This window comes from Lepidochelys kempii, chromosome 5 (genome assembly GCF_965140265.1).
Source record: "Lepidochelys kempii isolate rLepKem1 chromosome 5, rLepKem1.hap2, whole genome shotgun sequence".
Classification (NCBI taxonomy): domain Eukaryota; kingdom Metazoa; phylum Chordata; order Testudines; family Cheloniidae; genus Lepidochelys; species Lepidochelys kempii.
The window spans coordinates 28,981,680-29,000,094 of NC_133260.1; the positions used below are offsets into that span (position 1 = coordinate 28,981,680).

Consider the following 18,415-nt stretch of genomic DNA (forward strand, 5'->3'; position numbering starts at 1 on the left):
CCCCTCCCAGCCGCACTCTGGTCTCCCTCCCTGGCCCCCAATTCCCAGTGCCCCCTCCCAGCCCCGCTCTGGTCTCCCTCACTGGCCCCCAATTCCCAGTGCCCCCTCCCAGCCCCGCTCTGGTCTCCCTCCCCGGCCCCCAATTCCCAGTGCCCCCTCCCAGCCCCGCTCTGGTCTCCCTCACTGGCCCCCAATTCCCAGTGCCCCCTCCCAGCCCCGCTCTGGTCTCCCTCCCTGGCCCCCAATTCCCAGTGCCCCCTCCCAGCCGCACTCTGGTCTCCCTCACTGGCCCCCAATTCCCAGTGCCCCCTCCCAGCCCCGCTCTGGTCTCCCTCACTGGCCCCCAATTCCCAGTGCCCCCTCCCAGCCCCGCTCTGGTCTCCCTCACTGGCCCCCAATTCCCAGTGCCCCCTCCCAGCCCCGCTCTGGTCTCCCTCACTGGCCCCCAATTCCCAGTGCCCCCTCCCAGCCCCGCTCTGGTCTCCCTCCCCGGCCCCCAATTCCCAGTGCCCCCTCCCAGCCCCGCTCTGGTCTCCCTCACTGGCCCCCAATTCCCAGTGCCCCCTCCCAGCCCCGCTCTGGTCTCCCTCACTGGCCCCCAATTCCCAGTGCCCCCCGCTCCACCCCGGTGTCTCCCTGACCAGACCCCCGGAGCCCAAGGATCCATCCAGCGTGTCCCAGCCCGCCGTCCGCGCAACCCGAAGCCCAGCCCGCCTGTGGCGATGCTCGCTGCGCGGCTGCTGCTGCGGGCGAGGCTGTAGCGCCCGCGGGCGGTGCCCTCCCTCCTCCGACCAATCGGGTGAGGGGCCGGGGAGGAGCCCAGGGGAGCTGCCCTCTCCGCCTCCTCCCCCGCTGGAGAAACTTGAAGGGAGCGAAGGCGAGCCCCGCCTGAGAGCGAGCCAGCGAGGGTGACACACACGGCAGCACATGCTCCGAGGAGGGATGAGCTCCAGGGGCCAGCCACTGGCACAGCTCACACAGCCGGGCTGCATGGGAGCCTCAGCACCGAGCTGCCAGCCGCTCAGTCCAGCATCCAGCCGAGGCGACTGGGAGGAGAGACACGCACCTGCCATCGCCGCTCGCCGCCCGCTGCCTTTATAACTCCAGCGGCCTGAGCGCTCCCACCGCAAAGGGTCCTGACCAGGGTTGGGCTGGGACAGTCCCCACCCTGCCCCTCTGAATCCTTCTTTCCACGCCTCGAGGAACTGGACTCAGCAGCTGTTGGCACGCAGGGACACACACGGCAAAAGACCAGGGTTTGGAAAGCATCTCCGATGCCTCAAGGATCTATCTGAACCTCTTTTGGGAGGAAGACCATTGGGAAGGTTTTGACTGTACAAAGTTGAGGGGCAAAGACAAGGAAAAGAGCAGCTCGCACCGGAAAGGGGGAAAGTCCCCTCTCTCAGATGCTGGGATCTGTTTCTGAGCTGAACTTTTGAAAGTGCAAGAAGCTGCTCAAAACCTGATAGAACAGCAGCCACAACAAAAGCTGTAGGAAGAAAAAACATTAACTGCAGCTTTTCTGAATTACAAGGCTTTTTTTGCGGCTTCACTTTCCACTGCGTTTGTTTTATTCTTAAATTCAGTTGCTTTTTAAGCTCATGCCCCTGGCCTTGAAATGCAGAGGTTTTTTAACTGAATCTCTTGTCTTGAACTGCAGTTTGTTCATTGACGTTTTGTGGGGAACGGAGGGGGAGGGACTTGTCTTTGAACTGCATTTTTGGATCCACTTTTGTTTTCATCTCCCCTAATAACCCACAACAGAATCTTCATCATCATGTCTTTTGATCACACCACCATATACACAACGGTGAACAGTTCCACCAGTGAGCATGGGGACGGCAAGCCCCCCACCATCCCCACTGTCATGTTCATCTTTGGGGTGGTGGGCAACCTGATCGCCATCGTGGTGCTTTGCAAGTCCAGGAAGGAGCAGAAGGAGACCACTTTCTACACGCTGGTGTGTGGGCTAGCAATCACTGACCTCTTGGGGACCTGTCTGGTGAGCCCCGTCACTATTGCCACATACCTGCAGAACCGCTGGCCAGGTGGACTAGCACTGTGTGAATACAGCTCCTTCATCCTCCTTTTCTTCGGGCTCTCTGGCCTCAGCATCATCTGTGCCATGTCTGTAGAAAGGTACCTGGCCATTAACCATGCCTATTTCTACAACCATTATGTGGATAAGAAGTTGGCGGGGCTCACTCTCTTTGCCATCTATGTCTCCAATGTGCTGTTCTGCGCCCTGCCCAGCATGGGACTGGGCAAATCTACCTTCCAGTACCCCAAAACTTGGTGTTTCATAGACTGGAAGACCAAGGTGGCCACCCATGCCGCCTACTCCTACATGTATGCCGGCTTCAGCTCCTTCCTAATCATGGTCACGGTAGTCTGCAATGTCTTGGTGTGTGTGGCCCTGATTCGCATGCACCGCCAGTTCATGCGACGCACCTCCCTGGGCACAGACAACACTGCCAATCGCTTGTCTGATTTTCGCCGGAGCAGGAGCTTTCGTCGCATGGCTGGAGCAGAGATCCAGATGGTCATTTTGCTTATTGCCACCTCTCTGGTTGTGGTCATCTGCTCCATTCCTCTGGTGGTAAGTAACACTGCACTGCCCTTTCCGTCTTCCCCACCACCAAGTCCTCTGGGGCAAAAGCTTTTAGTTTGTGGCTGTAGGACAAGGCTTCTATTTTCTGGGCTCTCACAAGTCACTAAAACAATTCTAATGAGATTACACTCACATAGGCAGTGATCTAAACTTATTTTGATTTAGAATAGTAGCAAAAATAAATGCTTATCCTTTGCTCCAGGTGCCTTTGACATTGTAGTGTTAAAAATATGACCAAAAAGAGTGGCTTCCTCAGTATCTCAGAGAAATATCATAGCAAAATCCTGGCAAGACTGTAAGGCATCTTAAAATCTGTTTTTAAATCAAACTGCAAGTGAATGTGGCTTGGGATAGGCCTGCACTTGAGGACGCTTAATGCATTTTTAAAGTATTTACAGTGTTGCTGAAGGTTATGGCATTTCTTAAGACACAGAGGAGAGCGAGGTTATTATGTATTCAGCACCAACAGTGTGCTGTGCACTTCACGGAAAGTACAAAAACAAGCTCCCTGTCCTGACAAGTTTACTATCATAGGGATAGAGTCTACCACCCTTACCCTCCTTGAGTCATACCTTAATCTGTGGGGACTCTTGCTGATTTCTCAGCTAGAGTAAGAGTGGCAGAATCTGGCCTTAAGTAATCTAGAGATCACATGTGAGTACTGGGCATGATCACTGATAACTGTCTAACTTCCTAAAACAGATGAACAGATCACTTGGGGCTCAGTCTTGCAGCTACCACCATTGGTGCAATGGACATCAATGGGAGTAGGATCCAACCTTTGATTAGTGAACTTACACCTTCTTCTTGCCCTCCACCCTAACTGCAGGGAAAGTTAATACCAAAAATACCAGTTTTCGGGCTCAGTCAGTGCTTACCACTCAGTACAAAATTACAAATAAAACTTGCCAAACTTCTTTCTCTTGTTGATTCACATAGATTAAAAGAATACACAATTGGCTATGCATAGTTGCCACCCTCCCAAAACAGGATCTTGTGAGCTGAGCAGTGGGAGTGTTATTAGAAAGAGGTGGTTTTAGAACACAGTTAATTGTAATAGAGTTTACTGTAGGTGGCAGCTATCCTGGAATAGCCCCATATCAGGGTTATTATAACAGGGAACCACATAATGAGGTTGAAATATGATTGGCCAACTAGGAGTGTGAACTATTCAGGTAAATAGTATAATTGCAGGGGTCAGGCCAGTTTTGCCACATTACTAATATGTATAAAACTCAGTGAAGTGCAGCTATGCCTGGATCCTGGCATTTTGATGGCAGCCACTTGGCCTTCAGCCTAATGTTTTGCAGTGCACCCTGGCACAGCTGCTCACTGTGCCATGTTATTGCTTGCAGAACATCTTAATGTCTTGCAAAAGACTTAACAATTGGCAGGTTGGCTCAATTAAAGCATGGTTTTTGTATCAGCGTCTATATAGTGTGCGTGTGCACACATCAGATCCAAGAACAGTGCTTAGAGCTGTGTAGTCCAAGATCAGAAACTGTGCAGTTATTCTGTTTTCCTACCCAATCAACAATCAGATCATATAATTGTTAACCTCCTGATTCTGGACTGAAGGTAATTAGATTAAGCTGACATTGTGACAGCTTTGAAAAATATTTTAATACTATATTATTGGAAGGGATATAGGTAAATGCAAGAGAAAGGATCTGAAAGCTAATTATAAACGAGTGGGTGAAAGGTTTCAGTTCAAGGTCCCTGACAGTTTTTTCAAAGTGATAGGAGTCTCACTGCAAGACCAGATAGAGAGGGGGAACTAAGAAGCGTCAGTGCCTAATGCAAAGAGATGTGGTTCAATTTCATTAGGAGCTGGAGAATCTTTTACAAAAAGAATAACCAAAACATGGGGGAGGGTGGTGGCTCTACCAAGAAAGGCAACTGGATTGTTGACAATCAAAATTAATGGTCTTGGGGGGTGAGCGGTTTTGGTGGGAAGTCCACTGATGGCATGCTGGTGACTGCATAAACTGTGGGCGCAGGCAGGTGCCAAGAGAAAAGAGGGCTCAGATGTGCTGCATCCATCTCAGGTCTTGTCTTCACTGCTAAAAGTGTGGTACTTTGTATCTCATGGTAACATGCATCCTGAGGTAAAAACAGAGCGTAGACAAGGCACTTTTAGTTTTACTGCAAGGTAAGCGAGGGGAGGTCAACTCTATACTCCGATCTTGGGCTGGCCTTGCCTACTTTACCTCATGGTAAAACTAAAGTGCCTGATCTTCACTGTTTTTAACTCAGGATAGCTCATGCACACTGGTTACCCTGAGGTAAAAACACACCGTTTTAGCAGTGACCGCAAGACCTAAGGGCTGATCTACACATAGATGTTGTGCTGATTTAACTGTTTCAGGCCATGTCTACACTACGGGGATTATAATGGCATAGCTATGGCACATCACTGTGCCGGCATAACCTTGTACTGTGGGCGCAACCAACTCCCAGCCGAAGGGGTTTTACCATAGCTGTAAGAACACCACCTCTCCGTGCTACGTTAGCTAGGTTGAGGGAAACATTCTTTTCACACCCTGATGTGGCCATATCAACAACTTTTAAGCATAGACCAGGCTTAAGCTATAACCATCTAAGCACCTTTACACCGTTATAACTGCATCCACACTTGTGGGGTTGGCCCGCTTCAATGACACTGGTATAGTTAAAGTGGTACAACTTTGTGTGTACATGCCCTTAGAGTTCTGAAGGAAATAAGGTGTGGAATAGTGGAGGGAAGGTATGAATATGCAATATACCTTTAAAAGCAGCCACTCGGCAGAAAGACTGGAAAATCATTAACCTGCCTATACATTTTATGAGCCAACGCAGATCCTGTTGATTAAACTTAGAGCCATTGCTACAGAGGGAACTGATAGGTCTCACTTATTACAGCATAGTCTGTTCTGATAAGGAAGAGGAGGAGCATCCAGATACCATTGGTGGCACTCTACAGTTACGTAAGGCAGACATAGAGGCTTCTTTGTGGCTATGAAATTTTCTGACGACCTGATTTCCTGTTGGTGACAGAAGCTGAATAAACCATAACCTAATAGGGTCAGAGCAACACAGCTTCTGTAGGAGAGAATCATATCATCTTACTTTCTCAGAGTGAGCTCTTTCAGGAGATAATAAAATAGAGGTGATCTAGTGGACTTCATTTAGGTAGGTTTACAAAAGGTTTTTAAAGAACTTCGGAAAAACAAATAACCATGGTGTAATAAATAAAGTTTTGCCTTTATTTACAGAATGGTTAAACAATAGGAAACTGAATCATAGTGAACAGAAGGTAACCATGGGATGTTCTCAGAGCTCAGTGTTTTTAATATTTTAATGATTTGGACAGTGAATCAGTGAAGTTTTATGATGACACTAAATGGCTTTGATTAATAAAATCTATGAAATGTTGTGAGAAACTTTAGATGGACTTGAGAGAACAAAAGAGCACGAAGGCAGATAAAATGAACTGACAACACTAAAAGGAATGCATGCTAGCAAAAATAATCAAAATTTTTCACATATACCCGTATGCTCTGAACTTGCAGGAAGTTATTGTGGATGGCATGGGTGAAGAGTCTGATCAAGGAAATTAAGAAAGGAAATAATACAAAACATATGTCCAGACCTTTATCCGAATTCATCATTGGTCACTTCACCTTAAAAGAAATATTTAAATGATTGCAAGGTTTACAAAATGGCAGTAAAGGTAGTTAAAGGTATGGAAAAGGTGATATTAGAGAGGATTTGATTGAAAACATAGTAGAAATTAGTGTTTGTGTTTTTGCTTTTACACTCTCATAAGAGTAAAGAGATACTTGATAGTCAAATTTTGGAATTCACTCTGCAGGTGGTCAAATTTTTTTAAAGGGCATGATCATTTAATGATCTCTAACAATAAATTTAGCTTGGTAAACTAAGGTAGTAAGGGTAATAAAATCTCATATTCTACTGCATACATTTGATCCCTGAAAGGCCCAGGAAGGAATTTTTAAACTTAATTTATAATTGGCCCAGTGGTTAATGTTGTTTGTTTGTTTTTCCTCTGAAGTATCAGGACTGTCCATGGCCAGAGGTGAGATGGCAGACTAGATTTTGGAGTGATGGCATGGTCAGCTATGTCAAATACTAAGTCCCTGTGGGACAAAGCATATTTGGCTTACACAACTGCAGAATTTGTTTCCTGCTTGCTATTAACTAGGTGTCTATTAATAGTATGTCAATATATGATATGGGGAAGTTTTTATGAGGACAGGTGAAAACTGGATAGAGGACTACTCCTTTGTTTACTCTGGATAATAACTATCATAAAAGGCATTTGATGGTACTACAGATGGGTAAAAATTGCCACTTATATTTACATTTGTCAGAAGGAAAAGCAAAAACCAGACTCTTGCACTGTGTGAGCAGAAGCAGTAGCAGCCAAGTGATTCTAGAATTTAATAACTTGGGCATAAACTTCAGAACAATTTCAACACAAGAAGCAATTCATTAATACACCTTAAAAAAACCACTCTTTGGTTCCTGTAGTTGAGAAATCTAACTAGTGCAAACCTGTTTTGGTGCCAGGGTTTGATCAGTCCCAGTTTGCTTCTTGCTTTAATTAGAACTTCAAACCGGACAACTTCAAGTGTCAAACTAGTTCAGGTACACTGTAATCCATTGCCTTAAGGTAATCGAATGGATTGGTTAGATGCTCATTTTAAGAGGCCAGGCTGACTTTGCTTCATCAAACTATCTTGTAAAAGAGCATTTTTCAGCAAAACATTATATGCACTTCATTGTTGCTCTGCAGAAGATGCTGTAAGTGAATATTAATTCAGTTGGTTAAGAAATTACTGAACTGGCAGATCCATTCAGCTTCTTTTTTGCCAGACATATGATTAATAATGATACATGCAGTTGGTATGGGCATGTACTAGTAAAACTAGTTTGATATGCCATTGGATTTTGTGATAAAAGATATGGTGTAGGCTTGTTGGGAATGTAGTAACAGCTGTGTACATTCTAAAGTTTTCACAAAGTAGGCCCAAATTAAGTGTCTTTTATCCATACCTAGTATGCATCTGTCAGTGGACTATTCGGAATATAGACATCATAAGGTGATTTGCTGTAACCAGACATTGTTAGTGATTGGAAATCATTATCAACTATTTAATCAGCACTACAGTAGATTCTCATGTTACAGTAAGCTCTGCCAGGTAAACATAAAGGGATGTGTCAAGTACATGAATTTCCTGTTCAGATGCTGCTAGCCGATAACTAAATTTACCTTTTAATCATTCACATTAAACTGATGGTCCAGAATTACAGCTATGTAAAAATAGAATGAAAAAGATCAACTTTTAAAGTTGGAACAATAACCCATTTCTTATGAGTGCTTTTGGCAAATTCTTTCAAGATGTCCCTGCTGTATCAGTTGAATGTATCAGTAATACTGTTTCCTCCCCTGCCGAAGTCTTCCTGATCTTGTTTACATGGAGTATAAATGTCAATTGGAATGGGCTAAAGGAAAATAAAGACTGAGCTTCTAACCACAATATACAATATATTCTCTAATGGAGCCCTAGCTGTCAGTTCAGGGATCAGTCCTTCAGCAAAGATGAAATGGTCTGTGTCAAGACAGATGTATATACATTTGCAGGGTATATTTGAACTTGCTGTGGAAGAAGTCCTTTGCATTAAAAAAAAAAAAAATCTCCTCGGAGAAAAGATCAGGAGGAAAATTCTCTCTGGCAATTTAAACTTTATATTTCTGAGATTTATTCTTTTTTTTCCTTCTTCAAAATATCAGCAGTTTTCTTCTCCTCCTTCCAAGAAACTTCCAAGAATGGCTTTTAAAACCAAGGAGCAGATGTCAAAGAAAGCTAACACCGCTGCTTTCTGGAGTTCTGACTGCCACTTCTCAGACACAGAGTCTGTGTAAGAGAGATGACAGCGTTTCAGTGCTGAAGTTCATCTCAGAGGGGTGGGAGTTAAGCAGCAGACCTCTTCAGTGCCTGCATGGTTTGCATTTGGCATTGATCATACCTTCAAAGAACTTTAAATTGGCCATTGCATGTCTTTCAGGGTACCTCTCCCTGTCAAAGCAAGTACCATAGTTAAGTAACTGATCCTTCAGTGTTTCCTCAAACTACAGACAGGAAGAGTTTCAGAGTAGCAGCCATGTTAGTCTGTATCTGCAAAAAGAACAGGAGTACTTGTCGCACCTTAGAGACTAACAAATTTATTAGCACATAAGCTTTTGTGGGCTACAGCCCATTTCATTGGATGCGTAGAATGGAACATATAGTAAGAAGATATATATATATATCTTAGTATATATATACTTCCACCTTCTCTGTATGAGTGTATATATATATATATACACTCATACAGAGAAGGTGGAAGTTACCATACAAACTGTAAGAGGCTAATTAATTAAGATGAGCTATTATCAGCAGGAGAAAAAAACTTTTGTAGTGATAATCAAGATGGCCCATTTAGACAGTTGACAAGAAGGTGTGAGGATACTTAACAGGAAGAGGAACTTTTAAAAGTGTGACAATGGTGCCACCTAGTGGTAAAATTTCCATCAGACTTTGTGGTCAAGCTAGATAATCGGATTACTTATGTATAGAGGAAATACATTTTAAATGTCTTATTTCAATTGTTCCTCAAGCAGTGATATAAGGGGACCACTCAGGTCAGAAAAGGTAGTATTACGCTTCCTATTATAGTAACTAAAAAAAATCCCTTTAAGAGGAACTAATTGGTAGTTAAATTGATAGGGATACTCCCTGTACTACTTTTATATCAGTTATGAGTGATACTTGTATCTCAACCTAGTAATTATCTAACTTTAAGCAGGTAATGGAATGCATTCCTGAATATACATAGAGATTACATAGAGATAGCTCAGAAAATGATTACTACAGATTAAGCAGGACAGCATAGGAACCATCACATACTCACTATCTTTCAGTGATACACGTTAGACTCAGATTCCCACTCAAGAGGTGGACTGGCTTTTTTTTTTTTTCTTATAAAGTTGCTGAATTTAAAGTTGCTTGGAATGAATTCAAGTCCTGAATTCCTATGTAGGAAGAATCAATCCAAACCTCACATTACTGTATTGAATTGTGAAATTTTTCATCAGACTTGGATTGTTTCACACTTTTCTGGTAAATATGACTTCAGAGGTTTACTTATGTTTTCCTTCACTTCATTTAAACCCTTTTTCTGAAACCGTATCCAACTGGGCCAAAACCTGACAAACATTCACTTCAGAAGTCAAGACAAAGAGGAGACTGCATAAAATCTATTATTGGTACTGGATATTTAGGACTTCAAATAAGGAAAATTGATTTGCCTAAACTTACCTGATAGTGGCTGCAAAGCAGGTAGGGTCTTCCACAGGAGAGGCTTTCCAATGGCTTTCCTATTCCTGGGACACATTTCACGTCCTGATTGTTAGTTAAAGTTATTGTTTGAAACAGTTCAGCTTGGAACTGTTCAACATCATAAGGTCTGTGTGTCCAAACCAGGACTCAGTAAGGTCACTGGAAAGATAACCCCATTGACATTAGTGTTGGACTGGACCTTATGCACAGTAGTGATTGCAAGATTCGGCTCTTAATGAACGAGCTAGAACTGTGCTGTTGTTTTCCCCTCTCTTTAAAGCAAGGAGCCTGAATGGTCAAATGCTACCATGGATAAACAAGATCCCAATTTAGTGTTAATTCACCACAAAATTTCCGAGTGGTTACTTAGAAACACTATTTATACAAGCTTCTGTATCCCAACAATTTAACTGAACACCCTGAACATTTCAGGGTTATTACTTTTTCACTTTTCAAACCAAACCGAGATGCAGACCCACATGGGAAGATCTACAGTTCTGCTCAGTGCTGGAATCATCCTAATCAATGAAAAATCTGGCAGTTAGAGGCAGCTGTTAGCATTTCTTAAAACAAGCGCCCACAAGCAGAATGTTGAAGGTATTAAAATATTGCCTTGAAGCTCTAATAATGGAAGCTGTCTGCACAGATATTTCTAAACTAGGGATTAGGCAGCTCTGGGCTTGTCTCCGGAGACCAGTTTGCCTGATAGCTGGTAATGTGGGTTTCATTTAGTTTTAAACATACAATTATGAGAGCCTTGCTGGAGGAAATATGCAATGATTAGGTCTCCTCAATTGACCTAGGGCCTCCTGCACCCCTGGCTGGCAAAGATTTGGTTATACAAGGATTTGGGTCTAAATCTTGAATTCTGGGTCCTATAAAGAGAAGGAAAAACAACCACCTGGGATTTGAAAATTAAAAAACTTTAGGGATAAACTGAAAAGGTTCATGGACACAAGGATACTTCAGGGGTGTAGGCAGGAATCAGGAGGGGAAAAGAGAGCAGTTCTTTTCCTCAAGAGTAAGGAAAAAAGGTCAATTTACAGAAGAGTTCATTCCTTGATCTTCGCCCTTTCCAAAAATAAACCACCTGCTGACATGAGAAGCGTGGCTTCGCCAACCTTTCCCCTTGTTGTAACATGCAATTGCTAAGCCTGATCTCTCCTTTGAAATGTCATCTCTGGTTTGTTGGATCAAACTCTAAATATGGGTCTCTCTTTTCCCCTTGACAGGTACGTGTCTTTGTGAACCAACTGTACCGGCCAGCCGTAGTGAAGGACGTCAGTCAAAACCCCGACTTGCAGGCCATCCGCATTGCTTCAGTGAACCCCATCCTGGACCCATGGGTCTACATCCTTCTCCGCAAGACAGTGCTCAGCAAAGTCATAGAGAAAATCAAGTGCCTCTTCTGCCGCATTGGAGGGGCTCGAAGGCAACACTCTGGCAGCAATTTCAACTGTGCGGATGGCCGCCGAACCTCCTCCGCCATGTCCAGCCACTCACCCTCCTTCATCTCTCGGGAGCTGAGGGAAATCAGTAGCACCTCACAGACATTGCTCTACCCTCCAGAGCTAAGCGAAAGTAGCACTGGGGGTCGCATGCTGCTGCCGGGAGCCAGTGCTGGTCTCGCTCAGTGTGACACTACATCAGTTAGGACACTACGCAGCTCAGAGACCTCAGACTCTTTGCCGGGACAGGACTCAGAGAGTGTCTTTCTGGTGAATGAAGTCGGGTCTGGTGGCGAAGCCAGCTCTATGCCCAAAAGCAGCTCCCTCCAGGTCACCTTTCCCAGTGAAACGTTGAACTTATCAGAAAAGTGTATATAGCAATGAAAGGAATCACACACATGTGATCCTTTCCCAATACTTTGGACAAACTGGTGCAATAGACACGCACTCTGCCTACTAAGGGGCCGGGGGTCAGCTACACTCTGAAGGGCTATTTTTCTCTTGCCATGTGATGGGTACAGTTCTTCCAGACTACTGAGGATCATACCATGGAGCAGTTGCTACAGTCAGGCCCTGCCATCACAAAACATACAGGACAGATCTAATGGGTTTGGAAACATACACTGTTATTACCTTGTATTGCTCTGTGACATAGGATTGCTGCTGGGACTCTATGGCTGAAAAGATCTGTCATTTTTTGTCCAAATCTGCTAGAAACTTATTTTCTCTCTCTCCTCCCGCCAAAACTATCAAGGGTTTAAGTCTCTGGGTACTAGAGAGCTGAAGGCGAGGCAGTTACTGGGAACTGGGTAGAGATACTATGACAACTGCCTGGTGTACAATTTTAAAGAGTCTCACTAATGCGTGATAATGTGAATTTTTATTGCTGTAAATATCATTTAAAATATTTAAAAGTCTGTTCTTCTCTATGAGAAGGTTTATTATTAATACAAGGTATATAGAAACAATTGCCAGCCTTCATTTCCTCTGAATAATGCCGGCTGATGATAGACAGTCTTGAGTTAGGTTTGTTTTCCATACAAGTTTACAGGCAGAGGGAGAACTAGTTCTCTAGATGGGAACAAATAAAAACTTTTTGAATTAAATGGAAACATTTTGTGCTATTAAGGGAGAAAACACACCTTTTAAGTTTAAAATATTCTTTCCAGTGTGTGTACATTCTAAAAAGCTAGATTTTATTTATGTGCTGTGAATGTTTATCTGCAGAACACAATTTCTCCTTTCTAAGTAGTAAGGCCCCAACCTTGCACTCTTACACACATGCTTAATGTCACTCACGAGCAGTCCAACTGAAGTCAGCCAGACTCTTCACATGAATAAAATTAAGCATTTGCATAAATTGCTTTTGGGATTGGGGCCTAAATCTTTCAATCCCTGGTTAATATTTTTAATATTCACTCTAGTTTAAAAATCACCAATGTACTAAAGATATTTTTCATAACATTTGTCATTTTACTTCAAATAAGTAAAAAGAATCTTATGATTGTGTAATCTGATATTCCATCAAATAATCATATGAAACAAGCAAAGCAGAATCTTCATTACAAAGTACAGGTATATAATCCCATACCCCATACACAGCCCCAATGAGAATTATTTACCACTAAGATGTAGTGCCAACCACATCACTAAGAATAACTGTTAACCAGTGATGAAAAGGAGTTTTGTGTTTGTTTGTTTATGTTTTAAAAGATAGATCTTGTTCCAGCAGCATTGTTGTATCAAACATTAATTCTGTATAGATCTTTGGAAAAAATTTGTCAAAGAAATATTAAGCATGTTATGTTGCTTACAGTGTTTTCATGTGAATTGCTTTATTGTAATTAAAATCCCGAGCCTGATATTGATGATATGTGTAAGAAGCAGTTGTACTGACCAAAATCATTTTGGAGATCGCAATTAAATGGAAACATTCCGCTTGAGTTCAGGAGTTTACGCAAGTCTTTAATTGTGTGTGTAATTCACTCAGTGCCAGCCCATCGGCCCTCATCTTAATAAACCACAACTTTCAAACCATGCTATTTAACAGCTGTCAAAATGTACTCCTTTCCTTCCGTTTCCAAAGCACTGCAAAGGGCGTTAGCTACACAACTATCACCGTCAACAAGGAGTCATCTTGCAGAATCTCTGGTGGGAGTACAGCTAGATTAATTCTTCAAAAACACACTTGAGTCTTCATTCAAAATTATTACATAAAAATCTTTGGCTGTGCTCTCACCCTTGCTGTGCTTGCTTTCCACTAACGGAGCAATTGAGTTCATTCATTTTACCTGAATGAATAGATGTAGAAAGTGAAAGGTACGCCAGCACACACAAGTACTTGCATCAGAAGTGCTATGTATTACAGTCTATAAGTACCTGCATGAGGAACAAATATTTAATAATGGGCTCTTCCATATAGCAGAGAAAGGTATAACATGATCTAAAGGATGGAAGCTGAAGCTAGACAATTCAGACCAGAAATAAGGTGTACATTTTTAACATTGGAACAATTTACGAAGAGTTGTGGTGACTTCTCCTTCACTGACAATTTTTAAATCAAGCTTCGATGTTTTTCTAAAAGATACGCTTGAGGGATTATTTTGGGGAAGTTCTATGGTCTGGAAGTAACTCCTGAAGTGACGATCTGCATCTAAAATTAATGGTCAGACTTCTCATTAGGCACAGAGGAGGGAGAAAATGCTCTTAGCCACTGCAGCTATCTGGGCATCCAGAATCAGATGTGGATCTAAAATGACCTATCAAAGTTGTGAACTTGTGTGACACTACCTTAGTTATATAACCTCTTGCATTCCTTCCCACACCTACCAATATTACCTGTATTTTGACTGAATTGAGCCTCAGCTAGCTAGCTCTCTCATATCCAGGTCCCAAACTCTGCCCATTACGTTGGAGAAAATTGCTATTTTTCTAGTATTGACTGGTCTCATGCTATCTCATTACTGTTTGTGTAACAGCCATCTCTGTTGCCTGTGTCACATAAGCAGTCCTCCTTCATCCACTCTTCATCTCTTTTCAAATTTAATTGGAAAGCATCTCTTTTCTCCTGATCTGATTTAGTCTGTGTTGTGGGGGGGCGTTTAAATTACTTATCATGGTGATGAAGTGCTGCAACCCTTGCCTACATCTTAATTTCTCTCTCTAATTTTTAACTCTAACTGTGTGACATAACTATGTTAAGCCATGTAGTATACAGTATATTTGAATGGAAAATATATAGACAAAAAACTGTTCTTCCACAGCCTTTTATTGCTTGATCTTCCCATAATTGTGCCCCTATAAACCACAAACATTTTCTGTAGTTTTTCTACTAAACTAAGGTGTGAAATATTAAAGTATAAGTTGTTAGAAGCCTTGAAAAGTAGAAAATACCAATTTTGTTTCCATTGCTACCTGTAATTGCTTGAGGCAATAAATTCCGGCAGTTGAAGCATATATAGGTTTCAAAGGTATTTCCCTTTCAGTTCAAATGCTTTCCCTCTTTGGGACCGAAAACTCTTGCTTTGGCTAGAAGTTGGATATTTTTAAGTGTTGGTCAAGATTTTTCAATACCAATTTTTACTGTAATTATTATGTTTTAGAGTAATATACAAAAATATTAATACTTTCAGAAACAAAAGACAATAGGGTTGATCATAACATAACATACTAAACCTCCCTTAACTGCACACCTCCCTCGATGACCCAGCTTCCACAATAAACAGCCACCAATGACGAGCAGGGAAGTCCACGCTTTATTTACAATATAGAGATATCCAACAAGCAAGACCTAAGCATGCAAAGCACAACACACGGTACAACATTAGAATGAGCTTCATACCACCAGATGGCAAACTTCCCAATTTGGGAATAACACACCAACACAAGAAGCGTGCTAGGTGCTCCCTCATACAAGACGTTATTGCTCACCTCACTACTTGGAAGTAATAATCTAATTTAATCTAATCAGAGGGAAACACATGTTCTGCACACTTGGGATGTAAGTGCTGACCTCTCAAACCTGGCCTAAAATCCACCCAAGTTGACAGTATGCAAGGGCATCCTTTCATGAGCCTGACCCTGAACCATTAATTTCCAATTAATTTCAATGGGAGCAGATATGGGTTTATATAAACTTGGGACAGGAGGAAGGAGGAAAACCCTTTGCACTCATGAATGTAGCATACACTGGAAGGCATAGAATGAAAAGACATATCAGGTCATCTAGTCCAATTCTATCCAAGTGAGACATAGCAAATATATCCTACCAATACATACAAGTAGAATTACAGCCCCATGCACAAATCTTCAAGTAGGAGAACTTCCCTGTACCTGAAAGATCTGCTCTGATTCCTCTCAGTGCCAACGTTACCCTAGTGGAACACAGATTCTCTTGAGGCTGTGCAATAACAGGATGACCCTTTCATGGCTGTATAGACGGTCTTATTAACATATATAGTACAACAGTTTTACAGTGCCTGTTGATCCAACAAGTATAGGTTTATCAGTAATTCTATTATAAAGCCTGTCTTTGACGGATTAAGGAAAATTTTATCTGAGCTGAAATTTAGCCTATGAATATCAGCCCTGGACAAAATATGCTTTCCAAATTACAAAGGAAGAGCTTTAACTATTTTTTGTCACAGAAGGGAAAGATTATACACACAGATCTCCCATATATGGGTGCTCTATACATTAGAACCCCACCCACGAAAGGGAGACCCATTATGAATTACTGAAATTTTAGAATTAACCAGCAAGCAAACGAAATGAAGCATCCTGTGTTCCTCGTGTGCAGCACAAGATGTATTTTGTTCATATATTTTAGCAAGTGTACACAGCCCCCACAAAGCAACAGAAATAAAAAGAGATGCTATCCAGAATAAGTGGCTTGTTAAAAACAAAAAATCATCGAACTCTTTATGAGTGCAGTGCCATACCACAAGGAACCTGACCACACAACACAGCAATAGATTCCCTTCTTTGTAGTCTTGCTGTAAAATCACCATAGCACAAAAAAGTTGCATCTAAAGATCTATTCCTAATCCATTCCCCATTGTACACTGCGGACTCCTAACATTTTATGTACTGTTGCGTATAAGGTGATATACTTACGTATACTGGGATGAGTCAAGGTAAGAGCAGTTCCAGTCTCAATTTTGAATGTCCTTTCTTCTGTAGGTGCAAGTTAAATATTTAATAGTGCCTGAATATGTGTGGTGTAATTGTTGCTTGGTTTTGCACCACCCTCCAAATAATGCATGAAGTGCCTGATCCAATGCCCACTGACATCAATGTGAATCTTTCCCCTGACCTCAGTAGGCTTGGAATCTGACCCCAGGTTTACAAGGACTTTCTGTGATCTGTAACTTCTTCATAAAAAACCCTATCCTCCATTGAAAATAAAGACTTCTGAGAACAAGCTTTCAGAGTCACACTTCAATTGTGTTGATCTATAATGTTAATTATTAACAGGTTTGAGCTGTAATACTTAAATCACCTTTCTCTTTTCCAGTTTCTTTTTAAGTATCTGATAATTAATTACAGGAGAAACAGCAGATGTTGTTTAGACTGTGCAATTAAGAAATTGAGTTGGATGAAAGCAGTTATGATAATGTAATCTGTGTTTTCAAATTGTGTGTGTGAAGTCTTACAATATGGGTTTTAATATCAACACGTAGTTGATAGTATGGAAGCAGCAGAAATTCAGGTCTTTGCTTATCTGTCGTTTTGTCACATTTTCTTTAAAACCCTTTTCCTCTGAAAAAGCTACTTCAGAAATAATGACCCCTTCTATTTTACCCTGTTCCACTGCTGCTAAAAAGAATTCTTCCAACACTTGATAAGTAACGTTAGATTTCCAAAGAATACTAGCAAAAGATTATGCTGCACTATCGGGCTCTGATAAAAACGGTATCATCGGGGGTTGTCGAACATTCCTCCTTCTCAGTTACGGTCTCTACTGTGCCTGACGCAGACACAATCACTACTGTTTTAGTTGCTGAAACAGTTTTCTCCTTCTCTGCGATAGCTGCACAAACTGCCACAATCTCATCACTTTCAAAGTCATAATCTGGAATTGATTCATGGGCAACATCTGCTTCTTTTGCCTCTGCTTGCGTCGCCTTAGTCTTTGTTGCTTTCTTTTGCTGTTCATGCAGCTTTCTTGCCCAGGTAAGGTCTTCCTTCCATAGTTCAGGGCTCATTGGATAGATGTGCAAGGCCACCTGAAAGCTGCGAATTGCCTACAAATGAACAGAGTGATTAGCATTTTTTGAACTGACATGTTTAATCACAGAAATGAAAACAGCCTTCTAGATCGTTTAGTCCACCTGTGACTAAGATGACTGTTTAAGTATCTTTCTATTGCTCTGTCCAGCCCACTTTCAAAATCAAGTGACAGCACTTCTCCCCTTTTCCCTAGAATGCTTTCCCATGATTAGTTTTACATATAATTTGGGCCTGATTTTTGAAAAATCATATGTGCATGCCTAATTTGTGTGAAAATAGAATGAATACATGAAGAAATCAGGTGCTTGCCCAGCAAACGGTACATAACTTGCAATTGTCACGTGCAGATACCCAGTTCGTGCATGCAACTGTGCTAATTACCAGTGCAAATTAGGATTGCAATTGCACACACAACTGTTTGAAAATCAAGCCCTTATGAAAATATTTCAAATGAGAGTTTGGCAGAGGATTGAAGTCTTGAATATAATAAAGTGTTCTTTCACATATTTCAAGGCAGCAACAACCTTCATACAAATTAGCCAATCCAATAATATCAAATATAAAACTCTCTTAAATGGTAGTGCCAAACAATGAATACTAATTTTCTCTCTCTGGAAACATGAACCATTCTGAACAGAAACACCATTTAAAAGCAGATCACAGAATTTCACTGTTATACAAAAGAATGACGAAATGCCCTAAAGCACAATGCAGATGAAGGGTTACATGTTGCTAACCCA

The 18,415-nt window shown here is 41.9% G+C and overlaps 2 protein-coding genes across 4 annotated transcripts in view; one reads left to right on the plus strand and one right to left on the minus strand.

Annotated features, from left to right (window-relative positions):
* Positions 1 to 892: 892 nt before the first annotated feature.
* Positions 893 to 13,387, plus strand: PTGER4 (prostaglandin E receptor 4). Its single transcript, XM_073343838.1, has 2 exons — positions 893 to 2,599; positions 11,229 to 13,387. Exons 1-2 carry the CDS (start codon positions 1,778 to 1,780, stop codon positions 11,820 to 11,822), a joined length of 1,416 nt encoding a protein of 471 aa, XP_073199939.1. The 5' UTR covers positions 893 to 1,777; the 3' UTR covers positions 11,823 to 13,387.
* Positions 13,388 to 15,176: 1,789 nt separating this feature from the next.
* Positions 15,177 to 18,415, minus strand: part of TTC33 (tetratricopeptide repeat domain 33) — a 121,227-nt gene continuing 117,988 nt past the window's right edge. For all 3 annotated transcript variants that reach the window (XM_073343839.1, XM_073343842.1, XM_073343841.1), the window contains exon 5: positions 15,177 to 17,689. In XM_073343839.1, the coding sequence (XP_073199940.1) occupies positions 17,336 to 17,689 (354 nt within the window). In that variant the 3' untranslated portion in view covers positions 15,177 to 17,335. The remainder of the gene's footprint in view (positions 17,690 to 18,415) is intronic.

Bases quoted from the DNA above. Each gene is read 5' to 3' on its own strand.
- PTGER4 (XM_073343838.1), top strand. From the start codon at position 1,778: ATGTCTTTTGATCACACCACCATATACACAACGGTGAACAGTTCCACC. The intron at 2,600-11,228 runs GTAAGTAACACT...TCCCCTTGACAG, and splicing joins TCTGCTCCATTCCTCTGGTG to GTACGTGTCTTTGTGAACCA.